We start from the raw sequence: 26,011 nt of genomic DNA, 5'->3' as shown, positions 1-26,011 counted from the left end.
CCTTATGGCTTCCTTCAAGGGAGAAAGGCTGGAGATGGTCAGAGAGGGCAGTTTCCTTCAGCTGAAGATACTCAGCATGCCAAGGTGCCATCTTTTGGGGTATTGAAAGATGAGCCCCGTCACCAACACCTCACAAAACTGTAGTACACTCTGACGATCAAGAAGACTGGCACGGTCAAGAGATAGAACTTGCATCTCGTCACCAACACCTCACAAAACTGTAGTACACTCTGACGATCAGGAAGACTGGCACAGTCCAGAGAGAGAACTTCCATCTTGTCACCAACACCTCACAAAACTGACGATCAGGAAGACTGGCACAGTCCAGAGAGAAAACTTCCATCTCCAGGAACCCCTTATGCTGCCCAAAAAGGCATCAAAATAACCCACCCACTTTCTTCCCGCGGAAACACTCCTTAACCCTGGCACCCAACAATTTGTTCTGCACTAATCTAATTTCGTCATTTTAGGAATGTTCTCTAAATGGAATAATCCCATATGTGGTTTTGTGCCTGGCATGATTCTCTGGAAATTTGTGAAGGCTGCTGCCTGTGTCAATAGTTCATTCCTTTCTACTGCTGCGGAATATTCCGCGTTATGGACGCACCACTGTTTGTGTAACCATTTATCCACTGAAGGACATTTTGGGTCACTCCCAGTTTTGGGCGAGTGCAAATAAAGCTGCTGTAAACATGTACAAGTCACTGTGTGACTGTCAGTCTTCATCACTCTGGGATAATGACCAAGAATGCAGTGGCCGTGTCATGTTGTCATTTCATCGGCCAGCTTCATGTCCTCGTGGCTGAAAGATCCTGTTAAAACTTGCGCTTTGAATGAGGAGACCCCAGACAGGCTTCGTGTGAGCAACACGACTGTTTATTCCCTGGTGCAGGTGGGCTGAGGCCGAAAAGGGTGTGTTGAAGGGTGGGGATAGGAGTTGGTTTGATAGGTTTGTGGTGGGCAGTGGGAAGTTACAGTTGAGGGCGTTTTTTTGAAAGCTGGGAGGGGTTTGCAGGGTGTGGAGTCACTCAGGTTGACCAAGGTCAAGGGTACACTTCTGTTTTGTTAACTGTGTTCACGTGGCACGACCGTCACCATCGTTCATCTCCAGACCACTTCATCTTGCAAGACTGAAAATCGTCCTCATTAAAGCCCATTCTCGGCCAGGCGCGGTGGCTCACACCTGTAATCCCAGCACTTTGGGAGGTCGAGGTGAGTGGATCACCTGAGGTCAGGAGTTCGAGACCAGCCTGGCCGATATGGCAAAACCCCGTCTCTACTAAAAATATAAAAATGAGCCGGGCGTGGTGGCGCATGCCTGTAATCCCAGCTGCTGGGAGAGCTGAGGCAGGAGAATCGCTTGAACCCGGGAGGCAGAGGTTACGGTGAGCCGAGATCGCGCCACTGCACTCCAGCCTGGGCAACAGAGCCAGACTCTGTCTCAAAAAAAAAAAAAAAGAACCACTTTGGTGATCCCAAGGATTTTAGAAGTTATGAGCTAGTAACTGTGGGTGAAAACCAGTATGTATATATAACATCACAATAACCTAGTATCTAGGAAACAGAAAGCTATGGAAATAAAGGCAAACTTGATAATCGGTGCACTGATAATCATAGCAGAAGATTTTAATACACTGTGTTTAGAAATCATGGTGGCTCTCACTTGAAATCCCAGCACACTGGGAGGCCAAGGTGGGCAGACAACTAGGTCAGGAGATTGAGACCAGCCCGGCCAACACAGTGAAGCCCTGTCTCTACTAAAAATACAAAAATTAGCCGGGCGTGGTGGCAGGTACCTGTATTCCCAGCTACTTGCGAGGTTGAGGCAGGAGAATCACTTGAACCCAGGAGGCAAAGGTGGTAGTGAGCAGAGATTGCACTGCTGCACTCCAGCCTGGGTGACAGAGCGAGACTCCGTCTCAAAAAAAAAAAAAATAGAAAAAGAAATGAATAGGTCAGACGTATAAAAATAAACCAACTTCTGTAACTACTGATGGTATCACTGGGAACACTTATGTGACAGGAAGATGCGTAGGTATGAAGGGTCCACACGACTCAGATACCCAGAGGCTGTCCACATAAACAACCAGGCATTGGGTCAAAATCCTCTAAGTGGGGGTCATACAGTCCACATTTCCTGGCCACTAAACAATTAAATACTCACAGTAAACAATTAAATACTCACTGTCAATCAAAGAATAAACAGCCAGGTATAGCTAGCCACTTGGACATTTTAGAAAACATCCTAAATAATTTCTCCATGAAATGGGACAACCAAACTCATAATTAATTTTAGAGGCAGCCGGAGGAGGAAGGAGGGAGGCTGGCAGCAAAGGACATTCATTTATTTCCCCAGCTCTAGGAATGCCTTAGGTCAATGTTGGGGAAATTATTTATTCTGATCCATAGGTTTCCTTTGCTAACATGAAAAGGAGATTACTATAGAACACAGAACATTAAATTAAAAATGTAAGTTTTTGAAATCATACTGTGCACATCTTTTGCTACCATATGGTACCTTAGAAACAAATGCAGGCTGATCTCCAGACCCTGCATCCTATAGTGAAAGGCTGATGTGTCTTCAACACAGATGTTCATGCTCGCATGCAGATAAGGATACTGGCACCTTGGGCAACTGGGCTAAGAGATAAAACAGGTAGATATATATACACAGATATGAATATATGATAGAGATATACAGATACAGACAGAGGCAGGTAAATATAGAAATGACAGATGGACAGCTATGATAGAGATCTAGAAGACAGACGGATGATAGAGGTCGAGACAAAGATATATGGAAAAATAGATACAGAAGATAGATATCTACAGGTATAGATAAATGGATTGATAGAGATAGGAGGACACAGATAGAGATATAGATAGATGGGTATAAAATATTACAGATAGAAGAGCTAAGTATAGAGAGAAGACAGAGGCAGAGTTAGATGACAGGTGGATGTAATAGGATAGACATGATAGATATACAGAGATACAGAAGACAGATATGTAGATGTACAAAGATAGATAGATACATGCATACATTTAAGGCAGTTACATAATTTAGAATATATTCTCTGTCCATAACAGAATTAAATTGAAAAGCATGGCCGGGCGTGGTGGCTCATGCCTATAATCCCAGCATTTTGGGAGGCTGAGGCGGGTGGATCATGAGGTCAAGAGATCGAGACCATCCTTGTCAACATGGGGAAACCCCGTCTCTACTAAAAATACAAAAATTAGCTGGGCACGGTGGCACGCACCTGTGGTCCCAGCTACTCGGGAGGTTGAGGCAGGAGAATTGCTTGAACCCAGGAGGCGGAGGTTGTGGTGAGCTGAGATCTCGCCATTGCACTCCAGCCTGGGTAACAAGAGCGAAACTCCATCTCAAAAAAAAAAAAAAAGAAAGAAAAGAAAAGCAGTAAACAAATATGTCTGGAAAATCTTCAAGTGTTTGACATAAATAATCCACTTCCAGGTAATCCACGAGTCAGAGAAGCAATGACCAGGGAGACTGAATGAGAATGAAAACACTTATGTCAAAATTTGTGGGATCTAAAAATGAATGACACAGGAATTCAGCTAAAGAATACAGTGAGTGGACGGAAAAGGGCTAGAGGGATTCAAGAGCAGACCTCAGCAAGCAGAAAAGTCAGCAAACTCCAAGACAGCTCATTTAAAATTATCCGGTTAGAGGAGCCAAAAATAATAATAATAATAGTAATAAAAAGGACTCAAGAGGGCCGGGCTCACGGCTCACGCCTGTAATTTCAACACTTGTGGGAAGCCGAGGTGGGAGGATCGCCTGAGATCAGGAGTTCAAGACCAGCGTGGTCAACATGGTGAAACCTCATCTCTACTAAAAAAAAAAAAAGGAAAATTAGCCTGGAGCGGTGGCAGGCACCTGTAATCGCAGCTACTCTGGAGGCTGAGGCTGGAGAATCGCTAGAACCCAGGAGGCGGAGGTTGCAGTGAGCCCAAATGGTACCACTGCACTCCAGCCTGGGGAACAAGAGTGAAACTCCGTCTCAAAAAAAAAAAAAAAAAATGAAAAATTAAACAGGAATAAAGAAAGCCTAAGGGAATCCTAGAACAGAGACAGAAAGGGGCAGAATGCTTAAAGAAATACTGCCCTAAAAAAAAAAAAAAGAAATAAATAAAACCTTAAAACTCCCCAAGTCTGGGGAGGCAAATGAACACCTACATTTGCGAAGTCTAAACGGCCCCCAGTATGCTAAACCAGAGAAGTCTACGGTAAGACAGGTGATGATCAGATTGTCAAAGTCAAAGACAAAGAGGGAATTTTGAAAGCAGCATGAGGAAAGTGACAAACATGGGAGCTCCAATCGCAATATCGGGGGCTTCTCAGCAGAAACCTTGCAGGCCAAAAGACAGCGGGATGGTATTTTCAAAGCGCTGAAGGAAGAACTGCTAACCAAGAATCTTATTCCTGCAAAGCTTTCATTTTAAAACAAAGGCAGGATGAAGACTTTCTCAGACAAAAGCCGAGGGAGTTCATCGCCAACAGACCTTCTTTACAAGAAATGCCAAATGGCATTTTCCCACCTAACAGCAGAGCAAACACGAACGGAACTAAAGGAAGAAATAACACCAGGAGAATAGTAAGCGATTCCGATACCCACGTTCAGTAACGAATAGAACAACCAGACAGAAGATCAATAAGGAAACTGAAAACTTGAACATTAGACGCCAATTATTACCAAAGACACGTACAAATATTCCACCTGACGACAGCAGGAGACGCACTCTTCTCAAGGACGTAGGGAGCATTCTCAAGACCACGCTGGGCCACAAACAAGTCTTAATACATTTAAGAAGATTGGAATTGCCTCACAAACAAGCACACACCTGACTACAGAGTCTCACAATCCAAGAGGCAAAAGCTGTCAGAACTAAAGGGAAAAATGGACAATTCGACAATAATGGTTAATGATTCCAACAGCACTTCCTCAATAATGAACAAAATAACTAGAAAAAATGAGCAAGAATATAGAAGAGTTGCAAAACACTATCAGACAATTCAGTGAAACTGACACCTATAAATGTTCTGTTTTCTTTTTTTTTGAGACGCAGTTTCGCTCCTGTCACCCAGGCTGGAGTGCGGTGGCATGGACTCGGCTCACTGCAACCTCCGCCTCCGGGTTCAAGCGATTCTCCTGCCTTAGTCTCTCTAGTAGCTGGGATTCCAGGCACATGCCACCATGCCTGGCTAATGTTTTGTATTTCATAGAGACAGGATTTCTATGTTGGCCAGGCTGATCTCGAACTCCTGGGCCCAAGCAATCCGCCTACCTCAGCCTCCCAGTGTGCTGGAGTTACCGGTGTGAGCCATCATGCCTGGCCCCAACTGTGTGTTCTAAGATTCTAGATTTGTCTGTTTGGCAACATGTCATCACAGTGCCAATTTTATTCACTATATATTTTATTTTATTTTTTTCCTTTTTTGAGGCGGAGTCTTGCTCTGTCACCAGGCTGGAGTGCAGTGGTGCAATCTCGACTCACCGCAACCTCTGCCTCCTAGGTTCAAGTGATTCTCTGCCTCAGCCTCCCGAGTAGCTGGGACCACAGGCACATGCCACCACGCCCAGCTAATTTTTGTATTTTTAGTAGAGACAGGGTTTCACCATGTTGGCTAGGATGGTCTCGATATCTTGACCTCGTGATCCGCCTGCCTCGGCCTCCCAAAGTGCTGGGATTACAGATGTGAGCCACCGCGCCCGGCCTATATTTTATTTTCTATATTTTTGTTGCTCTGAAAGTGTGGCCAAGATGGCCCAGGAAAGACAGCCCCTTTCTCCCAGGGCAGGCGTTTCTCAGAGACAGCGGAGGGCTTGCCCAGAACCACATCTTTAACCTCTAGACTAACCAATCCAGAGCTCACACCCCAACAAGCTCCTTTAACAAGCCCTCAGCCCTGGCCAGTATGCCTAAGTTAACCCAGGGCCAGGCACCCCGCAGCTAGCGACAGCCTCTGTTCCCAAAGCCTGCCAGAATGATAGACAGTCACCAGTCCTAAGTGTTACCCTGTCCTGCCTTGTCTTTCCCACAGAAATCCCATCAAAGGCTCCGGCCCAGGGTCGCCCTTGCTCCTTTACGTCCCCCTCGTGTGGCCCTGGTTCCCTGACATGCTCCTTCTCTTGGGAAACATAAGAGATAAATTCTTTCTTCTTTTTTGAGACAGCATCTTGATTTTTCACCTAGACTGAGTGAGGGGTGCGATATCGGCTCACTGCAACCTGCCTCCCAGGTCCAAGCGATTTTCCTGCCTCTCGAGTAGCTGAGATTACAGGCATGCGACACCATGCCAGGTTAATTTTTTGTATTTTTAGTAGAGATAGGGTTTCACCATGTTGGTCAGGCTGGTCTCAAACTCCTGGCCTCAAGTGATCTGCCTGCCTCGGCCTCCCAAAGTGCTGGAATTACAGGCGTGAGCCACTGCGCCTGGCCATAAATTCTTCTTTCAATAACATTAGGCTCTCCGCCATGCTGCATTCAGTCATCTCCATAAATCAAGCTCCGTGGGTACAGTCATGGACAGAACCCTCCCCTGGACACCAGCAGAACGCATGTTCTCACAGCACACGTGGAGCCAAGGCACTGGCAATCGCCAGGCTGTAAAACTGGTCTCAGCTGAAGCCACACAAAGAACGTTTCCAAAATGGAGTTTAATGAAAGCAAACAGTAGAAGGAAACTTGGAACATTTACAAATATTTGAAAATTAATCAATGCACTTTAAACTGTGTGTCAAAGAAGAAATCCCACACACAATTAGGAAGTACTTCGGCCAAATGGAAATGAAAAATGCAAGTCAAGGATGCAGCTAAAGTCGTGCCTAAAGGGAAACGTATAGCCATAAATTCCTGCTTTAGAAAAGAGGCTGGGAGGCTCACGCCTGTAATCCCAGCACTTAGGGAGGCTGAGATGGGTGGATCACATGAGGTCAGGGGTTGGAGACCAGCCTGGCCAACATAGTAAAACCCCATCTCTACTAAAAACACAAAAATAGCTGGGCATGGTGGCAGGCATCTGTAATCTCAGCTGCTCGGGAGGCTGAGGCAAGAGAATTGCTTGAACCTGGGAGTCAGAGGTTACAGTGAGCAGAGACTGTGCCATTGCACTCCAGCCTGGGTGACAAGAGCAAAACTCTGTCTCAAAAAAAAAAAAAAAGAAGAAGAAGAAAGAAAGAAAGAAATAGAAAAATTTAAGAAGAAAGGGTTGAGCATGTTGGCTCATGCCTGTAATCCCAACACTTTGAAGCCTGAGGTGGGTGGATCACCTGAGGTCAGGAGTTCGAGACCAGGCTAGCCAACGTGGCAAAACCCAGTCTCTACTAAAAATACAAAAAATACAAAAATTAGCCAGGTGTGGTGGTACACGCCTGTAACCCCAGCTACATGGGAGGCTGAGGCAGGAGCATCACTTGAACCCAAGAAGCAAGGTTGCAGTGAGCTGAGATTGCGCCGCTGCACTCCAACCTGGGCGACAAGAGTGAGACTCCATCTCAAAAATAAATAAATAGAAAAGAAGAAAGTTCAGAAACCAGTAACCTAAGCTTCAATTTTAAGAAGGCAGAGACCAATTTTAAGAAGGCAGTGGCTCACACCTGTAATCCCAGCATTTTGGGAGGCTGTGGCAGGCGGATCATGAGGTCAGGAGTTCAAGACCAGCCTGACCAACATGGTGAAATCTGTCTTTACTAAAAATACAAAAGCTGGCCGGGCATGGTGGCATGCGCCTGTAATCCCAGCTACTCAGGAGGCTAAGGCAGGAGAATCGCTTGAACCCAAGAGGCAGAGGTTGTAGTGAGCAGAGATCACACCACTGCACTCCAGCCTGGGGGACAGAGCAAGACTCCGTCTCAAAAAAGAAAAAAGAAAAACAAAAAGCAGGAAAAGGCTGGGCGCAGTGGCTTGCGCCTGTAATCCCAGTGCTTTGGGAGGCTGAGGTGGGAGGATTGCTTGAACCCAGCAGATCGACGCTGCAGTGAGCTATGATCCTGCCACAAGACTCTAGCCCAGATAACAGAAAGAGACCTTGTTTCACACAAAAAGATAGAGTCTGGGCACAGTGGCTCACACCTGTAATGCCAACATTTTGGGGAGGCTGAGAAGGGAGGGTTACTTGAGTCCAGGAATTTGAGACCAGCCTGGGCAACACGGGAAGACCTTGTCTCTACAAAAAATTTAAAAACTAGCTGGGCGTGGTGGTGCACACCTGTGGTCCTAGCTACTCAGGAGGCTGAGGTGGGAAGACTGCTTGAGCCCACACACTGAGACTACTTGCAGTGAGCTGAGATGGCACCCCTGCACTCCAGCCTGGGCAACAGCAGGAGAGGCTATCTCAAAAAAAAAACCAAGAGTAAACTAAACTCAAAAAAAGAAAACAATGAAGAGGAAGGTGGAAATTATTGAAATAAAAAACATTAAAATAATGGAGATTAAAGAAAATAAAAAGTTGTGGCCGGGTGCGGTGGCTCACACCTGCACTCCCAGCATTTTGAGAGGCTGAGGCGGGTGGATCACGAGGTCAGAAGTTCAAGACCAGCCTAGCCAACATGGTGAAACCCCATCTCTACTAAAAATACACAAATTAGCCGGGTGTGGTGGCACATGCCTGTAGTCCCAGCTACTCAGGAGGCTGAGGCAGAAAATCACTTGAACCTGGGAGACAGAGGTTGCGGTGAGCTGAGATCATGCCACTGCACCCCAGCCTCAGTGACAGAGTTAGACTCCATCTCAAAAAAAAAAAAAAAAAAAAAAAAAAGTTGTTTTTTGAAAAGATCAGTTTTTGTTCAAATTTTGATCAAACATATTAGCAGACTAGAAGTAGGCCAGAGGCATCTTTTTGAGTTGATGAAAATGTCCTGAAATTGAATCATGGTGATGGTGGATTTGGTAAAAACCATTGTACACTTGAAATTGCTGAATTTCACTGTGTGAAAAACTATACCAGAATTAAATTGTTGCTGGGCGCGGGGGCTCACGCCTGTAATCCCAGCACTTTGAGAGGCCAAGGCAGGCAGATCACGAGGTCAGGAGTTCCAGACCAGCTTGACCAACATGGTGAAACCTCATCTCTACTAAAAATACAAAAATTAGCTAGGTGTGGTGGTGTGCACCTGTAATCCCAGCTACTCAGGAGGCTTAGGCAGGAGAATTGCTTGAACCCGGGAGGCAGAGGTTGCGGTGAGCCAAGATCATGCCATTGCACTCCAGCCTTGGCAATAAGAGCAAAACCGTGTCTCAAAAAAAAATTGTTACAAAAAGTCAGGGTGGTCGGGGGAGGCAAATCTGGGCTGGGGAGGGCAGGGCGAGTGCAGGGGCCTGGGGTACAGCAGGGACGGAGCGCCAGGCTCACGAGTGGCTCTGCACCACCTCCCCCAGACGCCAGGGTTGCCCCAGTGAACATGGGGCACCTAGGACAGCTGAGGACGTGGGAGGGAAGAAAGCAAACGGGGCGTGAGGGGCCTCTCTGGGTGCCCGGAGTGCACGGGGCATGGGTGTGGGGGGACCAGAGGCACTGGGCTCCATGGCCACCAAGGGAGTAAGGGGATCTAGGGCTCAGGCGCCCGTGGGCCCTGGGGGGGTCTAAGTTGCAGGGGCATTGGGTGCACAGGAGCATGTGGTGGGAGAGGGCAAGATGGGGTGGTGTGGGGTGAGTTAGGCACTGGAATGGTTGGGTGCTGCGCAGGTGGGGCTGGGTGCCCTGCACCCAGCTCTCAGGACACTGTGGGCATTCCAAGGGTGGCCAGCTACTGTCGGGTGGGCCCGGCGGATGCAGAGGACATGGACACATGGCCTGAATGACGACTCTGTCTTTAGACCATGCCGGTTGGTGCATGGGCAATGTACGGCTGGGGTTCAGGGGTTCGGGGAGCCCTCGGCTCCCGAGAGGACATTTCTCCAAGGTTCTTGGTCCCTCGTGCTCTCAAGAATGAGAGAAGAGACCACAGTGCAGTGCTCCTAAATACCGAACCCCAAAGTGTTTGCAGAAAGTGATTTATTTAGGCGGAGAAAGAGAAAAAGGAGAGGAAGAGAGAAAGCTTTCACGAGAGAGACAGAGAGAGGAAGGGGACTTTTAACCTGGGAGGAACCCCCACCTTCTCCAAGACCCCTGGCCAATGAAGGAGTTCCTTAGAACTTCCGCTGGAGTGATTGATTTTTGATTCTTCCCACGCCCTCGAAAATTAAAATAAAGACCATTAAATCTTCCAGATGGAGAGACGGGAAGGGAGCCTGGTGCTGGGAGGTTCTTGCCCTTAAAACTACGCCCCCTTGTGGACCCGGAAAGAGAACACCGTCCCTCAGTACCGCACAGACGCCCAGAGCTGGCCCCACTGACGAGGGTCTGATCTCACTCATGACCTAATTACATCCCCAAAGCCCCACGTCCTCATAACATGAACTTGCAGTGAGGATTTCAACATATGTTGTGGGGACCTAAATATTCAGTCAACTGCATTCGGGAGACTATACTCACTAAAGCACGATGGAGCACAGGAAACATTTACCAGGTCATCTCAAAAAAAATTCCTGCAATAGCTCCACATAAGAAACGTGTGTGTGCACACACACGCACACACACACATTTTTTTTTGAGATTTTCACTCGTCACCCAGGCTGGTGGAGCGTGATCTTGGCTCACTGCAACCTCTGCCTCCCAGGTTCAAGTGATTCTCCTGCCTCAGCCTCCTGAGTAGCTGGGATAGCAGGCACCCGCCACCACGCCCGGCTAAATTTTTCTATTTTTGGTAGAGATGGGGTTTCACCATGTTGGGCAGGCTGGTCTTGAACGCCTGACCTCAGGTGATCTACCCACCTCTGCCTCCCAGAGTGCTAGGATCACAGGCGTGAGCCACCGTGCCCAGCCAGAACATGTATATTGTGCAAAGAAAGCAAAGAGCCCATCTGTGACTCCTCAGTGCCCGGGCGTGGGAAGCGGCTGCCTGTCCCGGCTCCCACTCTGCCCGAGCTTCCCACCTGCCCCATCACCAGCCTCCCCGGGGCCCTGACCTCTGCTGGGCACAGTGGGGCACCCGCTATTGTCCTAGGCTAAGCAGGCACCGGCAGGATGACTTGCAGACAACAGCCAGTTTATTTAACGTGGGAATGCCAACGATAAATAAAGCAGACAGGTAACGAGGAGCAGAGCAGTACCGTTGAGGACAGAGAAATCCCGAACCCAACAGGAAACCCGGCTCCTGGCTGCTTCTGTATGCTCCGGACTCTGGGTCCCTCCTGCTCCTCCCAGGGAAAGGGGACTACGAGGCTGGTGGCCAGAAGTGCATTATCCAAAAGCAGCAGCTGGGACCCTGGGTCCTCAGGGGCCACCGCAGACCAGGGGAGCCTTTGCAAGGGCAAAACCCAATGGCGACAGGCCCATGAAAGCTTCAAGTCATGACGTGGGCCTGCAGATGACATTTCTGGCTCTGCTCTCTCCCCCAGGCCCGCATACCTGCTGGACAGGTACCTCCCAGAAGCCCCTTTATCCTGGGATATCTACTCTGGGTTCCTGTCCTCACTGGCTCCTCCCACCATCTCTCTGAAGACCTTATTAGGGCTGCCCCTAATTGTTCTGAAGCAGCCCCACCCAGGACTGACGGGCTCTCAACCACTGTGGGGCCACAGACAGGCATGGCCGGCTCCCATCCCAGCTGCCTCCCCCAGCATCTTCAGAGGTGGAGTGCACAGGACTTTTGGGGGTTGGCCAGGCTGCAGGAACTGTGCAGCTGAGGTGGACCCTGGATTCTGCAAGCTCTGGGGGAGCTTTTGCAGCTTCTGGAACCACAGGCCAGAGCCGCCGGGGCCATGGGTTCTCAGCTTTGGTGAGGGCTGTTGGCACTAAGTGGCGGGAAGGGTCTTCCGGGGAGGGCGAGTCTGCCCCACACCCTCTCACGGTTTCCGGGAGCGCTAGAATTGGGGTTCTCCCACGCGGGCTCAGAAAGGCACTAGGAGTTCCTCCTCTTACTCAAAGGACACATTCCCTCCTCCCAGGTCCCCCAAGTGGCCAGAACACGCCGTAGCCTGGAGGGCAGGAGAGGCAACGGGACTCCACCAGGAGTCACTGGGGAGTCAGGGCATCCCCAGACCCACCTTTTGGCCGGCAGATGGTCATCGGGGTCGGGCTGCTGGACAGGGGCGAGAAGAGGGGCCGCAGAGTCCCCGAGAAGGGGGTCTCGGGGAAGATGAACAGCAGCGACCCGTCGGTGGCGCTGTAGAAGGACAGATGTCCAGCCTCATAGTCCAGGAAGATCCCCACGCGCTTGGGCGGGTCCCGGAGTGGAGCCAAGGCCCGTTCGGGGGAGTTGTAGTAGCTCCCCAGGAAGACCAGGATCCAGAAGCCGTTGCCCGCGGACAGCTCACCCTTCTCCTTCCGGTTCACATTCTCCCTGCACACGCCCAGGGCCCAGCTGCTGCGGTCCCCCACCTCCACCTCCCAGTAGTGGCGGCCCGAGGTGAAGCGCTCCCGGCCCAGCACGCAGGGGCCAGGGTCGAAGCGCTCCGGGCTGTCCGGCAAGGCCTGGCGCACGTCCCCGCGCTGCACGCTCCGCCCGTCTTCAGACAGGACCAGCTCAGGGTTGGCGGTGTCCGGGTCCAAGGTCACGTCCCCTGCAGAGAGAGGCCCAAGGTCAGCCAGGCACAGCCATGGGCAAGCTGGGGCCACCTGCCCGGGTCCTGGGTGTGTGGGTAGGATCCTCCCAGCCAGATGGCTTTGGCTGTCTGCCCCAGGGTCCTGTAGCCTCACGACTTCCTGGAGTAACTTACTCTCCAGGCGGACACCCCTCCCCAGAAAAAAACCCACCTAACCACGTCCAGTTGCAATTGGCCCATGTTTTGCCTTCAGATCAAGAGGAAATCTTGGTTGCTTCTTTTTTTTTTGAGATGGAGTTTTGCTCTTGTTGCCCAGGCTGGAGTGCAATGGCGCGATCTCGGCTCACCACAACCTCCACCTCCAGGGTTCAGGCAATTCTCCTGTCTCAGCCTCCCAAGTAGCTGGGATTACAGGCATGCGCTACCACGCCCGGCTAATTTTGTATATTTTTAGTAGATATGGGGTTTCTCCACTTTGGTCAGGCTAGTCTCGAACTCCCAACCTCAGGTGATCTGCTAGTCTCAGCCTCAGCCCCCGAAGTGCTGGGATTACAGGTGTGAGCCACTGCACCCGGCCGGTTGCTTTATTTTGTTTAGTTTTTAGTTTTTTTTTTTTATAAAGAGGCAGGGTCTTGCTCTGTGACCCCAGGCTGCAGTGCAGTGGTGAAATCATGGCTCACCGCCGCCTTGACCTCCTGCGCTCCAACGATCCTCCTGCCTAGCCTCCCCAGGTGCTGGGATTACAGGCGTGTGCCACCATGGCCGGCTCGTTTCTTAGTTTTTGTTTGTAGACATGGGAGTCTTGCTGTTTCCTAGGCTGGTCTTGAACTGCCGGCCTCAAGCAATCCTCCCGCGTAAGCCTCTCAAAGGCTGGGATTACAGGTGTGAGCCGCTGCACCCAGCCCGTTCTTTCTTTCAATCCCCAAATGAAGGCCGTGAATTAGGGTGGCTGTCCAACCCTGACCACGCCCAGATTTCAGGTCTCTCCAACTCTGGAGGCCTGCACACAGCTCCCACGACAGGCTCCCGACGCCAGCAAGGGCTGAGGACAGGACTTCCTCTGGGCAACTGGGATACAAGAAACAGATTTGAGTTTTGTCCCCAATTCCTGGCACGGAGCTCACAGAACCCTGGGAATTTCCTGAGTGACAGGAGCGCCTCGTGTTATCGTAAGATGCCCCTTTCCATCACACCTGAGGAGTCGACGCCACTACAGTGGCTGAGGTGGGGACCCGAGAGAGCCCAGCAGAGGGCCAGCCACCAGAAGGACCAATCCTATGAGTAGAGGGTGGGAACGCTGAGCCCTCACTGAGCCCCAGCCCCTGACCTCAGGAAGGGGAAAGGGGCCTGAGCTTTAGCCCCATCACCAATGACAATTATTTAATCAATCCTAACCCTGCCATGGACCGTCCATGAAGACACCTAAACAGCTCTTGGGGCTCTGGGAGCTTCCGGGCTGGTGAACACACGGAGGTGCTGGGAGGCTCTGCGCCGCTTCCCGAGTGCTGTCCTTCCAACAAACCCACGACGGCAAGTCAAGTGCCCTCCCAGGTTCCGAGGGCTGTGCTGGCCGATGCTCACGCCTGCGGAGGGGCAGCCCCGGGAAGCTGTGACGGGCATCTCAAGCGGGCGGTCCCGTGGGATGGAGCCCTTGATCTGCAGGCTCTGCAGTAACTCCTGTAGTGCCAGCATCGGCAATCCCGTTCAATGCGGAACGGAAGCCTTGGGTACCCACTTAGTGCCCAGGAAGTTGAAGAACCGTTGGGTGTCAAAACACTCACACAACTGAAGCCAGAAGTATGAGCCGAGGACGTTCTCCCAACAAGCCACCACCACGACACTGTGAGTCTGGAGCTGCAGCGGCAGGCACAGAACACGTGGCTGGCTGCTTGGGGGATCCCCTCCTGGAGTCGTCTCCCAACCTGGGGCCTCAGCACCCACCTCGAAACCTCCGCAGTGTCTCTACCAGTCCCGGGACCCTGCACACGGTCCTCAGCTCCATGGGCACAACTTCTGGGGGCTGCAGCTTCACATCCTGGACCCTAGAGGGGACAGCCCAGGTGTTATCCCCATGGCCAACAGCCAGGCCCGCACCTCACTCCCTCCCACCCCGCCGCCCTCGAGAGGCTGGGCTCGTACCTGCGCAGAGCATCCTTGACGTCCTATGTGGGAAGAAACACACACATGGTGTCAGTGACCATCAGCTGCTCCCGGAGCCCAGCCCCGCCCCAGGAGCCCCACGTTTGAGCCTCAGGCATCAAAAAACACACACGGGGGCCAGAAACCACCCGCAGCAAGGCTGAGTCCCAGGAATGCTGGAGGAGGCTTGGGCACATGTGCCAGGAGGCTATCACCAACAGGCGCAGCCCAGCCCTGCGGACCAAGCCCCACTTCTGCCTGACACTTGGACGCAGGGCATCTGGCTGTTAGCTCACTACCCAGAGCCCCAAGGGGCACCCCGGATGCCAAGGCAGGACAGGCACGCATCCCAGCCTCCAGCTAGCTAGAGGCGCCTCCACCCCAGCCGGAGCCCAGCCCCGCGGCTGCACTGCTCCCTCTGCCAGCTCCGCCGGGCCTGCGGGTTCCCTGCCCTGCCCTACGCCCAGGCTGCCTCCTTCCCGCGTCACTCCCTGATCCGTGACAGCATCTGACTCTGTGTTAGGGCCCGAGTTGTATCCACCCCACCAAATGTTGAAGCTGGAAACTTTGGGACCTCAGAACTAGACCATTGGGAAAAACGGCCTTTAAAGAGGAAATGATAGTAAAATGAGGCCATCGGGGTGTCTGCAATCCCACAGAACTTAGGTTTCATAAGAAGGGGTGGCTGGGGCACAGACACCCACAGAGGGCCGACCCTGTGAGGATACAGGCCCAGGAGAGGCCCCAGGAGGAACCGGCCTTGACCTCAGCTTTCCAGCATCCAGGACTGGGAGATAATCAGTCTCAGCTGGGGAGGCCCCCGGCTGGTGGCAGTCCAGGTGGCAGCCGGGGCTGGCCCGACACACCCAGGAAATGGAACATCGGCTCCCGGGAGGCACGGTCTTGTGTCTCTTACAAGTCTTCAGTGCACTGCAGGGATTTAACCCACTGTCACACAGATGACCCCACATCCTGTTCATTCGGACACACGCTGTGCCAGCTACCAGGCCGGGTGCAGAGGTGAGTAAGACACACGCCCAGACAAGGTTTCCTCGCATACAGGAGAAAGGGCAAAGGAAGATTTCCACACATACGAGTAGCTAATTCTGTCTGCAGCAGTGTGTTGAGAACAACACACTCTAGGCCCCCAAAAAATTTTATTCTATTTTATTATTATTATTATTATTTTGAGATAGAGTCTCACTCTGTCACCAGGCTGGAGTGCAGTGGCGCGATCTCAGCTCATTGCAACCTCTGCCGCCCGGGTTCAAGTGATTCTTCTGCCTCAGCCTCCCGAGTAGCTGGGACCACAGGTGCGTACCACCGCATCTGGCTAATTTTTGTTTTTGTAGTAGAGATGGGGTTTCACCAAGCAGGCCAGCACTTTTGGAGGCGGAGGCAGGCGGATCACTTGAGTCCAGGAGTTCAAGACCAGGCTGACCAACATGATGAAACCCCATCTCTAAAACAATTGTTTTAAATTAGCTGGACTTGGTGGTGCGTGGCTGTAGTCCCCGCTACTCGGAGGACTGAGGCAGAAGAACAGCTTGAACCCGGGTCCCAGCTACTCAGGAGGCTGAGGTGGGAGGGTCGCTGGCACCCAGGATGCTGAGGCTGCAGCAGGTCATAATCATGCCACTGTACTCCAGTCTGGGCGACAGAATGAGACCCCGTCTCAATAAATAATTCATAAATAAATGAATAAAGAGGAGACTCTCGGTAGAGTTCTGAAGCCCAAGGAGAGTTTGCTGGTAGACACGGAGAGTGTGCAGGACACGGGAGGGGTGCGCACAGGGCAGCGGTGGATGGCCACTGCCGAGTAGCTGGCACTACAGTGAGCAAGCCAGCTGGGAGCAGTGCCACCTTGGCTATTCTACCTGGCGGGGCCCATCCTGGGGTCATCTGGAAACAGGCGGTGGCTGTCACAAGGCTGGGGGCAGGGCGGCAGGAGAGGGGCGTGGGGGTGGAGGACAACCTTGGCCTCCAGGAGGGGGACGGTTTCTGCACAGCACTGACGAAAACCACTCCGCGGCTACAAGCAAGGCCTGCCGCAAGCCAGGACCCAGTGTCCACAGCAGCCCGGGCCCCAGCACGCGGACTCCGGGAGCCACTCAAGCCCTTTCCTCCAAGGTGCAAGCCTTGTCCAGCGGGCCTGGGTGCTGGCAATGCGGGCCGGGCCCCCCAACCCAACCGGTGGCAAAGGGTGCAAACCCACCCCTCCTCTCCCTCTCAGACCGGTGCACAGCCCACGCCAACACAGAGCCCTGGGGCCACTCTCCTGTGACCCCTATGTGGGGACCCCACCGCACACGCCAGGGCAGCTCTAGGCCTGCAGGCTGGGGGGACAGGTGGGACCTCCTGAAGCCTTGTAGCCAGGCTGAACCTGGGCAGGGAGCTTGGCCAAGGCATGGACAGGCAGGCCGCTCAGCAAGGTGAATGCAGGCAGGCGTGAGACCCAAGACCCACCCACATGCCACAACGTTGCAGCCGAGAGCCCAAATCCCTCCTCACGGAAACTCTGTGGGTCCCCGTTTCCAGGTCAATTCCTTCCTCTAAACCCTCCCTAGCTTCTCCAACACCTGCTCTCCCTGCCTCCCTGACGGCGCCTCCGCAGTCCCCTGGGTATGTCCCCGCCCCGCGATCTACGGACCACGGGACCCTCTCCTTATTACTCAGTCTTCCCACAGACACTGGCCGAGCGTCCCTCCCTCTTCCCAGGCTCAAAGCCAGTTAATGTCCAAGTGGGTGCACGTGGAGTGGAGGGCAGACGCTGCACCCTGGGAGGTGGGGAGCTGCCTGGGCATGGCACGCAGCTTCAGGTGACGGTGACGCTCTGGCCCCCCGGGAGGAGGGATGTGGGGAGCTGCCTGGGCACGGCGTGCAGCTTCAGGTGACAGTGACGCTCCGGCTGCACTCGCACCCCTTAAATCCACAAAATAATTAAAACACAAAAACATACAGAAAACAGCTCTCAACAGAAATCACGAACGAAGCCAGGAGCCTGGTCTGACGTTCTGCTCGCCCAGAGGCTGGCGGCGGGTAACCTCCTGTGCAAAGCTGCCCAGCCACATCTGCAGCGTTGTGGGCTCCACCTGGGTCCGGCAGCCCTGCCCCAGCAGTGGCCGAATTCACTCACACGGCCTCTCTCCTCTGGAGGAACAGGAACTGCCCAGGGCCCCAGTTTCCCTGGGAATCTTCGGGCCCCTTGGGTCTACACATGCTGGATGCGGAACACGTTCTCCGTTTTGTGGGACAAATGTCTGGTTGAACCCCACAGGAGGGCGACAGCAGACACCCCCAGCCCACACGGGGCCTCTCAGCACGGTAGTGCCCTCAGAGCACACTTGCCGAGCGGGGAAAGCTGATGCCAGGCCAGAGGGCAGGGCATCTGCTGGTTCTGGTTTGGGGCCGCACCTAGGGAGGCCCAGGCCCAGGAGGACCGGCCCGGTGAGTGGAGCCCCGCGTGGGGAAGGAGTCTCCCAGAAGCAGAGGAGGATGAGACCCCTCGTGATGGAGATGCATGGGGTGTGCGATGGGGACAGAGAGAAGGGCGAGGACTTCCTGCTGGGGACGCCTGTGGGAGGCCCCAGCTGGTCCCAGGCAGGGAGGGCAGGTCAGAGCCCGTGGGAAGTGGGGTCAGCAGCACTAGCTTGTGCATCCTGCCCCAGGCGGGCTGGCGAGCACACACCCACTCTCGGCTGTGCCCACAGGGAGCAGCGACCGCTGTCAGGCTGAGATGGCGTGACCTTATGTGAGCACTTAAGAGATGCCACCTGTGTATGTCTACAGAGGAAAACCTTTCTCAGCACATGGGTTTTGGGGGTGGGATGGGTGAGACGTCTGTCCTGCTGCTGACTCAGCGTTTCAAAGGCAAGAGCTGGGCACATCCAGCCAGGCCATTCCCGTCTCCACTCAGACAACCTCCACCCCCGTGGTTCTCGCTCCTCCGGCAGGGCCAGGCCCAGCTCACCTGCAGCAGGCCCAGCGCAGGCAGCCGGCAGCGGCCCTCGAGCTCGGCGATGAGCTCGGCCAGGTGAGTGCTCTGCTGGCCCAGGCGGGCCGCACCCTCCCGCAGACGGGGCAGCACCTCCAGCTCCTCCTCCTCCAGCCTCTGCAGCAGCTGCTGCTCCTCCTCGGCCAGCAAGCGGCGAAGACGCTCGAACTCCCCCAGTACGTTCTGCCGCTGGCTCTCCACCATCTTCTGCAGGGTCCAGAGAGGACAGCTAAGGCCAGACCCCAAGCCCACCTGTGGCACCTCCCAAACCCCAAATCCACCACTCAGGGACAGTCAAACCCTATTTTACCACAAGCTGAAACCTGCCAGACCCCAACTCTAAGACCCCAAACCATCTAGTCCTCCTCAACTTCCAAACCCAGCCCCTGCCTTGGTAGAACCCTGTATCTATACCTGGGGCCAGCTGGACCCCGAATCTACCATCAGGGTCCCTCCTGACCTCCAAATTCTCCCCTGGGGCTGCCCAGACCCCAAATCTACCATCTACTCCTAGGGATGGCTGAATCCCACCATCTACTGCCTAATCACTCAAAGCCTCCAAATTCACCTCCAGGTCCACCTCAGAGTTGCCACTCAAGCACACTGGGACCACAGGGTGGGGCCCTTGGGGTGTGGTAGCCCATGCCCACCCGAGGCCGGCAGGACAGGGGCACACGGGGCAGGCCCAGTCCTCAGTGGGCTCGGTGAAGCCAGGCTGAAGCAGTAACTGGTCATGGGGCGCTGAGGGCAAGTGTGCCCGGCCAGCATCGCCCCCGGGGCCCCTCGTGCAGGACCCTCATCCCCTGCCCCGCCACCCGGGCCCTGGGAGCCCCGGAACCTGCCTGCCACAAGGCGCAGGTCTCATCCGCCTGGGCTTGGAACAGCAGCGCGTCCTGCATCTGCTTCCGGAGGTGCTCCAGCGACTTCTCCAGCTTCACCTGCAGGAGAGGCCAGGCGGGGCCATGAGACCCCAGTCCCTGGGCACACCTGACCCCCGTCCCAAGTTCCTCCTCAGAGACAATGGGGACAAAGGGAAATCCGCCCGGAGCATGAGTAAGCTCGATGTCCTCCAATGAGTGTGTGCCCTCGTGGTGGGTGGGCAGGACCACGTCTTGCCAGAGGCTGACAGCCCCGGCCGGCCGCATTCTTTCCTTTTTCTCATATGGGGCGTCTTTCTAGTTCTTGATCTTGCCACCCTACCCCAGGCCTCTTCCCACTTTGCAAACCTGCCTCAGGGGCTCTGGCTGCCCATCACGTCTGCCCCCAAGCCGGTGCCTCTTCCTCCTCTTCCTCCTCACCTGCCAGCTCACACAAGGGCCTGGCCCAAGCCTAAGCTGGGGTCCAAAAATTCTGCCCCTGCCAAATTCACAGGTTGAAATCCCAACCTCTGGGGAGATGACATAGGAGGCAGGGCCTTTGGGAGGTGATTAGATCAGGAGGGCAGAGCCACCTCGATGGAATCAGTGTTCTTATAAAGGAACCCTCACCGCTTTCACCACTGAAGCCACAGTGAGAAGGCGCCCTCATCACACACTGAACCTGAAGGACTTGATCTTGGACTTCCAGCCTCCAGAGGCGCAGGTAGGACACATCTGCCACGTGCGAGCCACGGTGTTTTGGCAGGACAGTCGGCGTGGACAGACGCCCGGCTGCCCGCCCCATCTTTCCTCCGAGCCACTCGGGACCTGGTGCATTTTCAGCTTCACCCGCTGTCACTGTAATAAGCCCCCGGCCGGGTGCACTTGCATTCTGCTTTCTCGGTCCTCAATTCTCATTCCCACGGTTCTCCAAGCCGTGCATACCGGGAAGCAGTGAGAATCCTACACACAAGCCCGCGGCACCCACTCCTAGAACGGCCTGTTCACTTCCACCCCATCCCCATCCGACCGCCTCATCAGCAACGGGCCTTGTGCTGGCCACACCTCTTGGCTCCTCGGCTACCCCGAGGCTTGGCTATCACCTCTCTATCCATGCTATGGAAGGACAGAGGTGCTGGGAGGGTCCAGAAGTCTGCCCAGGTAGCAGGGCCAGGACGTGAGCTCAGCTGCCGGCTCCGGGTGCTCACTTTGGTTCTACACCCGACCTCGCGATTTGCGGATTCGAGGAGACTGCCTGGCACCTCTGGAGCACCAACAACATGTCCAGCTGCTTGTTGTCTCTGCCTGGGCTCCGCTCCCCAGGAGCTACAGGAACCCCAGATGGGGGTCCCTGTCCCCAGGCCTCCCTCCTCACTGCTGCAGTCTGCCACAGAAAACTCAGGCCTGGCCCCTGTAGCCCAACCCCACCTCAAACACTTGGCCCAGCGCCTCTCAACTTCTCCCTCCATGCTTTAGTCCCTCTGATATTTTGTTTTCTTTTTTTTTTTTTTTTGATATAGAGTCTCGCTCTGTCCCTCAGGTTGGAGTACAGCGGCACAATCTCAGCTCACTGCAACCTCCACTTACTGAATTCAAGCGATTCTCCTGCCTCAGCCTCCCAAGTAGCTGGGATTACAGGTGCCCATCACCACATCCAGCTAATTTTTGTATTTTTAGTTGAGACGGGTTTTTGCCATGTTGGCCAGGGTTGTCTTGAACTCCTGACCTCAGGTGATCCGCTCGCCTCAGCCTCCCAAAGTGCTGGGATTACAGGCGTGAGCCGCTGCGCCCAGCCAACATTTTCAGGTTTCAACACTAAGGTTACAAACAGCATTTGAACAGATGGAATGGGCTGTAAAGCAGCACAATGCACCCAGCATGGCAAAGATCTTGCATTTCCAGTACACATGTCTTTGTGTCTCTTGCCAGATGAGAACGGAAGCCTCTTACCCTGCGTGTAGTCAGAACTGAGATGCTGGGGCTTGGTGTGGGCCTGGGCTCTTCCCCAGCCTCCTCCTTCCTGTGGCAAACCCCTGCCCCCACAAGTACCACCTGAAACACAAACCCAGAGAGAACGGGGGCCATGTTCTCTTTCCCATGTGCTGCTCCCTGAAACTGGAACTTGCTGGGACTTTCCTGTTTACCACCTGGGGGCAACCCATTCTGGGGCTTGTTCAGCTGTCATGACTGCAGGTCAGCGCCAGGCAAGGAGTAAACTTGTCATGGAGCTCGTGGGCCCCAGCTCTGGCAGTGGGCACACAGCCTGATGGGGAGGATGGAGCTTCTAGGGCCACAGAGGAGGTAAAAGCCGTTTGCTGCGGTTAACATCACACAGGCCCGAACGCAGCGGAGAGGACACGACGTGTCATCCCCCAGTATGCCGCTGTGGTATGAGGATGATTCCGAGTAAAAGCAGCACAGAAGAGCTCTCTGTAGTCCTGTCTGCCTAAAAGCAGGGTATTCATTCTCCATGAGAAAGGCAACCCCTCTACCAGGAAGAGGAGGGCACTCTAATCCCGGGAGACGAGTCTGCTAAACAGACCTTACTACAAGGACCATTGGCTTCTGTTGCTTCTTCCCATCTATTTCCCAGTCACTTTCCCACTGTTTATCGGCCCTAGAAGCCCAATCTCCTTTTTCTGTGTCTAGTCACTTCTCCACAATTTACAGTCCTTTGCTGAAATGGTACAAATATAACGCCCAGAATCTAAGGGCTCTTCTTTGCTTCTTTTCTTGTGCAATGAAACTTAAAATATTAATAAAACTGTATGCTTTCTCTTCCTGTTGATCTGTCTTATGCCAGTTTAATTTGCAGCCCCCAGCCACTGAACCTAACAGGGTAGAGGAAAAATTTTTTCTTCACCCACAAAAGAAAGGGCTAAGTGTTATCCCGAGAAACTTCATCGGGTCAACTGTAGAGCTACTGGGCGCACTCTGCACCCATCAGGGTAATCAGTGTCAGGAGGGGAATCCTGCTGGGCTAAAATGTCTGAGGTGTAGACATTCCTGCACAGATAAAACAAAACCCACAGGAATCAGTGTCTAGAGAAGCCCAGGGATATGGCTCTAAGCCACTTTTCTGCTAAAATCCAGAGTAGAAGGGGACAGATTCAGATTTATTCTAGTGTCCCACAAATTTGCTCTGTGACAGGGACAGACTGACTCAGTACTGATTCTAACACTGGCTTAACTGCTAGTCTGGCATACACAGGTGACCGTGATGCCACATACAAGGTACAATCAAGGAAGCTCCAAAGATGCTGCCATCTGCCCCACACCTGGGCTCCCAGGAGCACAGCACAGCAGGTCAGCAAGGAAGATGACAGCAGGAGGGAGGGCAGGGGAGTGTGTGCCCCAGGCCCTGAAGCTCCGGGTTTGTTTGGGTTTTAAGCAACAAGACAAGGAGAGAGAAGGCGGGCTGGGCCCTGGCATCTCAGATAGCAGAGACAGCTCCCAGTACCCCACCCAGAAAGGCAGGGTGGCCTAGAGGGGAGGTGAAAGAGGAGATGACTGCCCCACTCATCCTGCCCAGCCGCCACCTCTGAGGTTCTCCCACTTTCCTCTGATCCCGGCCCCTTCCTGGCCAGTGTACGCCCACATAGTGCACGCTCACAGCGCATGCGCACAAAGTGCATGCCCACAGTGTAGCTCACATAGTGCACGCTCAGAGTGCACGCCCACAGTGTACGCTCAGAGTGCACGCCCACATAGTGTATGCTCACATAGTGCACACTCAGTGTACGCTCACATAGTGTAGCTCACATAGTACACGCTGAGTGCACACCCACAGTGTACGCTCAGTGTACGCTCAGAGTGCATGCCCACATAGTGTACGCTCATAGTGTACACTCAGAGTGCACGCCCACAGTGCATGCCCACAGTGTACGCTCACAGTGCATGCTCACATAGTGCACGCTGAGTGCATGCCCACATAGTGTACACTCAAGAGTGCATGCTCACAGTGTAGGCCCACAGTGCATGCTTACATAGCGTACACTCACAGTGCACGCTCACATAGTGTACGCCCACATAGTGCACGCTCAGTGCACGCCCATAGTGCACGCTCACATAGTGTACACCCACATAGTGTACGCTCAGTGTACGCCCATAGTGCACGCTCACAGTGTACACCCACATAGTGCACGCTCACATCGTGTACACCCACATAGTGTACGCTCAGTGTACGCCCATAGTGCACGCTCAGTGTACACCCACATAGTGCATGCTCACAGTGCACGCTCACATCGTGTACACCCACATAGTGCACGCTCATAGTGTACACCCATAGTGCACGCTCACGTAGTGTACACCCACATAGTGCATGCTCAGTGTACACCCACAGTGTACGCTCAGTGTACGCCCATAATGCACGCTCACAGTGTACACCCACATAGTGTACGCTCACAGTGCACGCTCATAGTGTACACCCATAGTGCACGCTCACGTAGTGTACACCCACATAGTGTACGCTCAGTGTACACCCATAGTGTACGCTCAGTGTACGCCCATAATGCACGCTCACAGTGTACACCCACATAGTGCATGCTCACAGTGCACGCTCACATCGTGTACACCCACATAGTGCACGCTCACAGTGCACACTCATAGTGTACACACATAGTGCACGCTCACAGTGTACACCCACATAGTGCACGCTCACATCGTGTACACCCACATAGTGTACGCTCAGTGTACGCCCATAGTGCACGCTCACAGTGTACACCCATAGTGCATGCTCACGTAGTGTACACCCACATAGTGCATGCTCAGTGCACGCTCATAGTGTACACCCACATAGTGTACGCTCAGTGTACGCCCATAATGCACGCTCACATCGTATAAACCCATAGTGCACGCTCACATAGTGTACGCTCACAGTGCACGCTCACGTAGTGTACACCCACATAGTGTACGCTCATGTAGTGTACACCCACATAGTGCATGCTCACAGTGCACGCTCACATCGTGTACACCCACATAGTGCACGCCGACAGTGCACGCTCATAGTGTACACCCATAGTGCACGCTCACGTAGTGTACACCCACATAGTGCACGCTCACAGTGCACGCTCACGTAGTGTATACCCACATCGTGCACGCTCACAGTGCACGCTCACACAGTGTACGCCCACATAGTGCACGCTCACATTTGCCTTGCCTCCACGCCACCACCTTCCCTTAGCCTCTATCTACGGAAGGTACGCCCCTCACCCCCGACAGCAGGGTCCCACTGGCGGCTATGGCCCCAAGGGACCTGCTTGAAACAGGCTGTCATGAGCTCCCACAGCCACCCTGCGCGACACCGCCTTCATAGGCCCAGGGCAGGCTGCATCTTGAGCTCCCCGTCCTAGACAGAGACAGATTAGGCCTGGAGCAGCCCCCCAATCCCCCTACCCACCCAGGCCTCCCCAGCTCCCGGCTCCCCGACGCCCCTGCTCGCTGCCCCCGCCCGGGCGCACCTTGAGGTCGTCGGCCGCGTCCTGCAGCGGCCGCACCCGGTGCGCCCAGTGCTCCCCCGAGCGCTCGCAGGCCGCGCACAGCAGGCGCAGCTCGTCCCCGCAGAAGGCGGCCAGGGGCTCGCGGTGCGCGGGACACACGCCCTGCGGGACGGGCGACGGCGGGTGCAGGCGCCGCGCCATCTCGGCCATCTTGGCGAGCGGGCGGTTGGGCCGCAGGTTCCTCTGCGGGGACAGCTCGCGGCACTCGGGGCACGCGTACGGGCCCTCGGGCTGGCCCCAGCAGCGCCGGATGCACTCGCGGCAGAAGTTGTGACCGCAGTCGGTCATCACCGGGTCCGTGAAGTAGTCGAGGCAGATGGCGCAGGTGGCCTCCTCCTGGAGGTTGGTGGACAGGTCGGGGGCGGCCATGGCGCGGGCCGAGCGGAGGAACGCGGTACTGTCCGCGGGGCGGCGGCGGGGAGACGCGGGGGATCCGGCTGCGGGGGCGCGGGCGCGGGCACTCCGGGGCGGGGCTCGGACTCCGAGGCGCGGGGACTCCGGGGCGCACGATATTGGGCTTGGGAAGCGCTGGGCGCGGAAGCTCCGGGCGCTCGGGGAACGCGGGACGTAGGGCTCCGGGACGCCGGCAGGAAGAGGAGCCGGAGCCGAGGCGGAAGCAGGAGAGGAGCCGGAGCCGAGGCGGAAGCAGGAAGCGACTGGGTGGTTTTTTTTTTTTTTTTTTTTTTTTTTTTGGAAGAACGCGCTTTTGCCTCCGATTGGTCGCTGCCTGTCACGCGGCCTGCGGGCGGGACGGAATTGGAGAGCATTCACTCACTGACCCGGCGTCCCCGCCGCTCGAGTTGGTGTGGCGCAGTCTACCGTGGCCCTAGGGAGGAGTGAAGCGCAGGGGAGGATGGGGGCAGGGGGGATGGGAGCAGGGGCGGGGCGCAGGGGAGGAATGAGGGAAGAGG

The 26,011-nt window shown here is 54.3% G+C and overlaps 1 protein-coding gene across 1 annotated transcript; it reads right to left on the bottom strand.

The window, feature by feature from the left end:
- Nucleotides 1–858: 858 nt before the first annotated feature.
- On the bottom strand, nt 859–25,730 carry TRIM11 (tripartite motif containing 11). The gene is made up of 6 exons (XM_012472718.3): nt 25,062–25,730; nt 19,588–19,683; nt 18,722–18,952; nt 14,752–14,774; nt 14,554–14,654; nt 859–12,630 (listed from the first exon to the last, which is right to left on the bottom strand). Exons 1-6 carry the CDS (start codon nt 25,467–25,469, stop codon nt 12,083–12,085), a joined length of 1,407 nt encoding a protein of 468 aa, XP_012328141.1. The 5' UTR covers nt 25,470–25,730; the 3' UTR covers nt 859–12,082.
- Between the last annotated feature and the right edge of the window lie 281 nt (nt 25,731–26,011).

This window comes from Aotus nancymaae, unplaced genomic scaffold (assembly GCF_030222135.1).
Source record: "Aotus nancymaae isolate 86718 unplaced genomic scaffold, 86718_ANA_hifiasm-v0.15.2.pri h1tg000032l_0, whole genome shotgun sequence".
NCBI lineage: Eukaryota > Metazoa > Chordata > Mammalia > Primates > Aotidae > Aotus > Aotus nancymaae.
The sequence above is the reverse complement of the archived record's forward strand: the minus strand, read 5'-3'. Positions and strand labels throughout refer to the sequence as shown.

Excerpts from the sequence above, each read along its gene's own strand:
- TRIM11 (XM_012472718.3), bottom strand. The coding sequence starts at position 25,469 with ATGGCCGCCCCCGACCTGTCCACCAACCTCCAGGAGGAGGCCACCTGC. Across the intron at positions 18,953-19,587 it reads AGACCTGCGCCTTGTGGCAG|AAGATGGTGGAGAGCCAGCG; the intron begins GCAGGTTCCGGG and ends TGGACCCTGCAG. Across the intron at positions 14,775-18,721 it reads CTGCGCTGGGCCTGCTGCAG|GACGTCAAGGATGCTCTGCG; the intron begins GTGAGCTGGGCC and ends CTTCCCACATAG.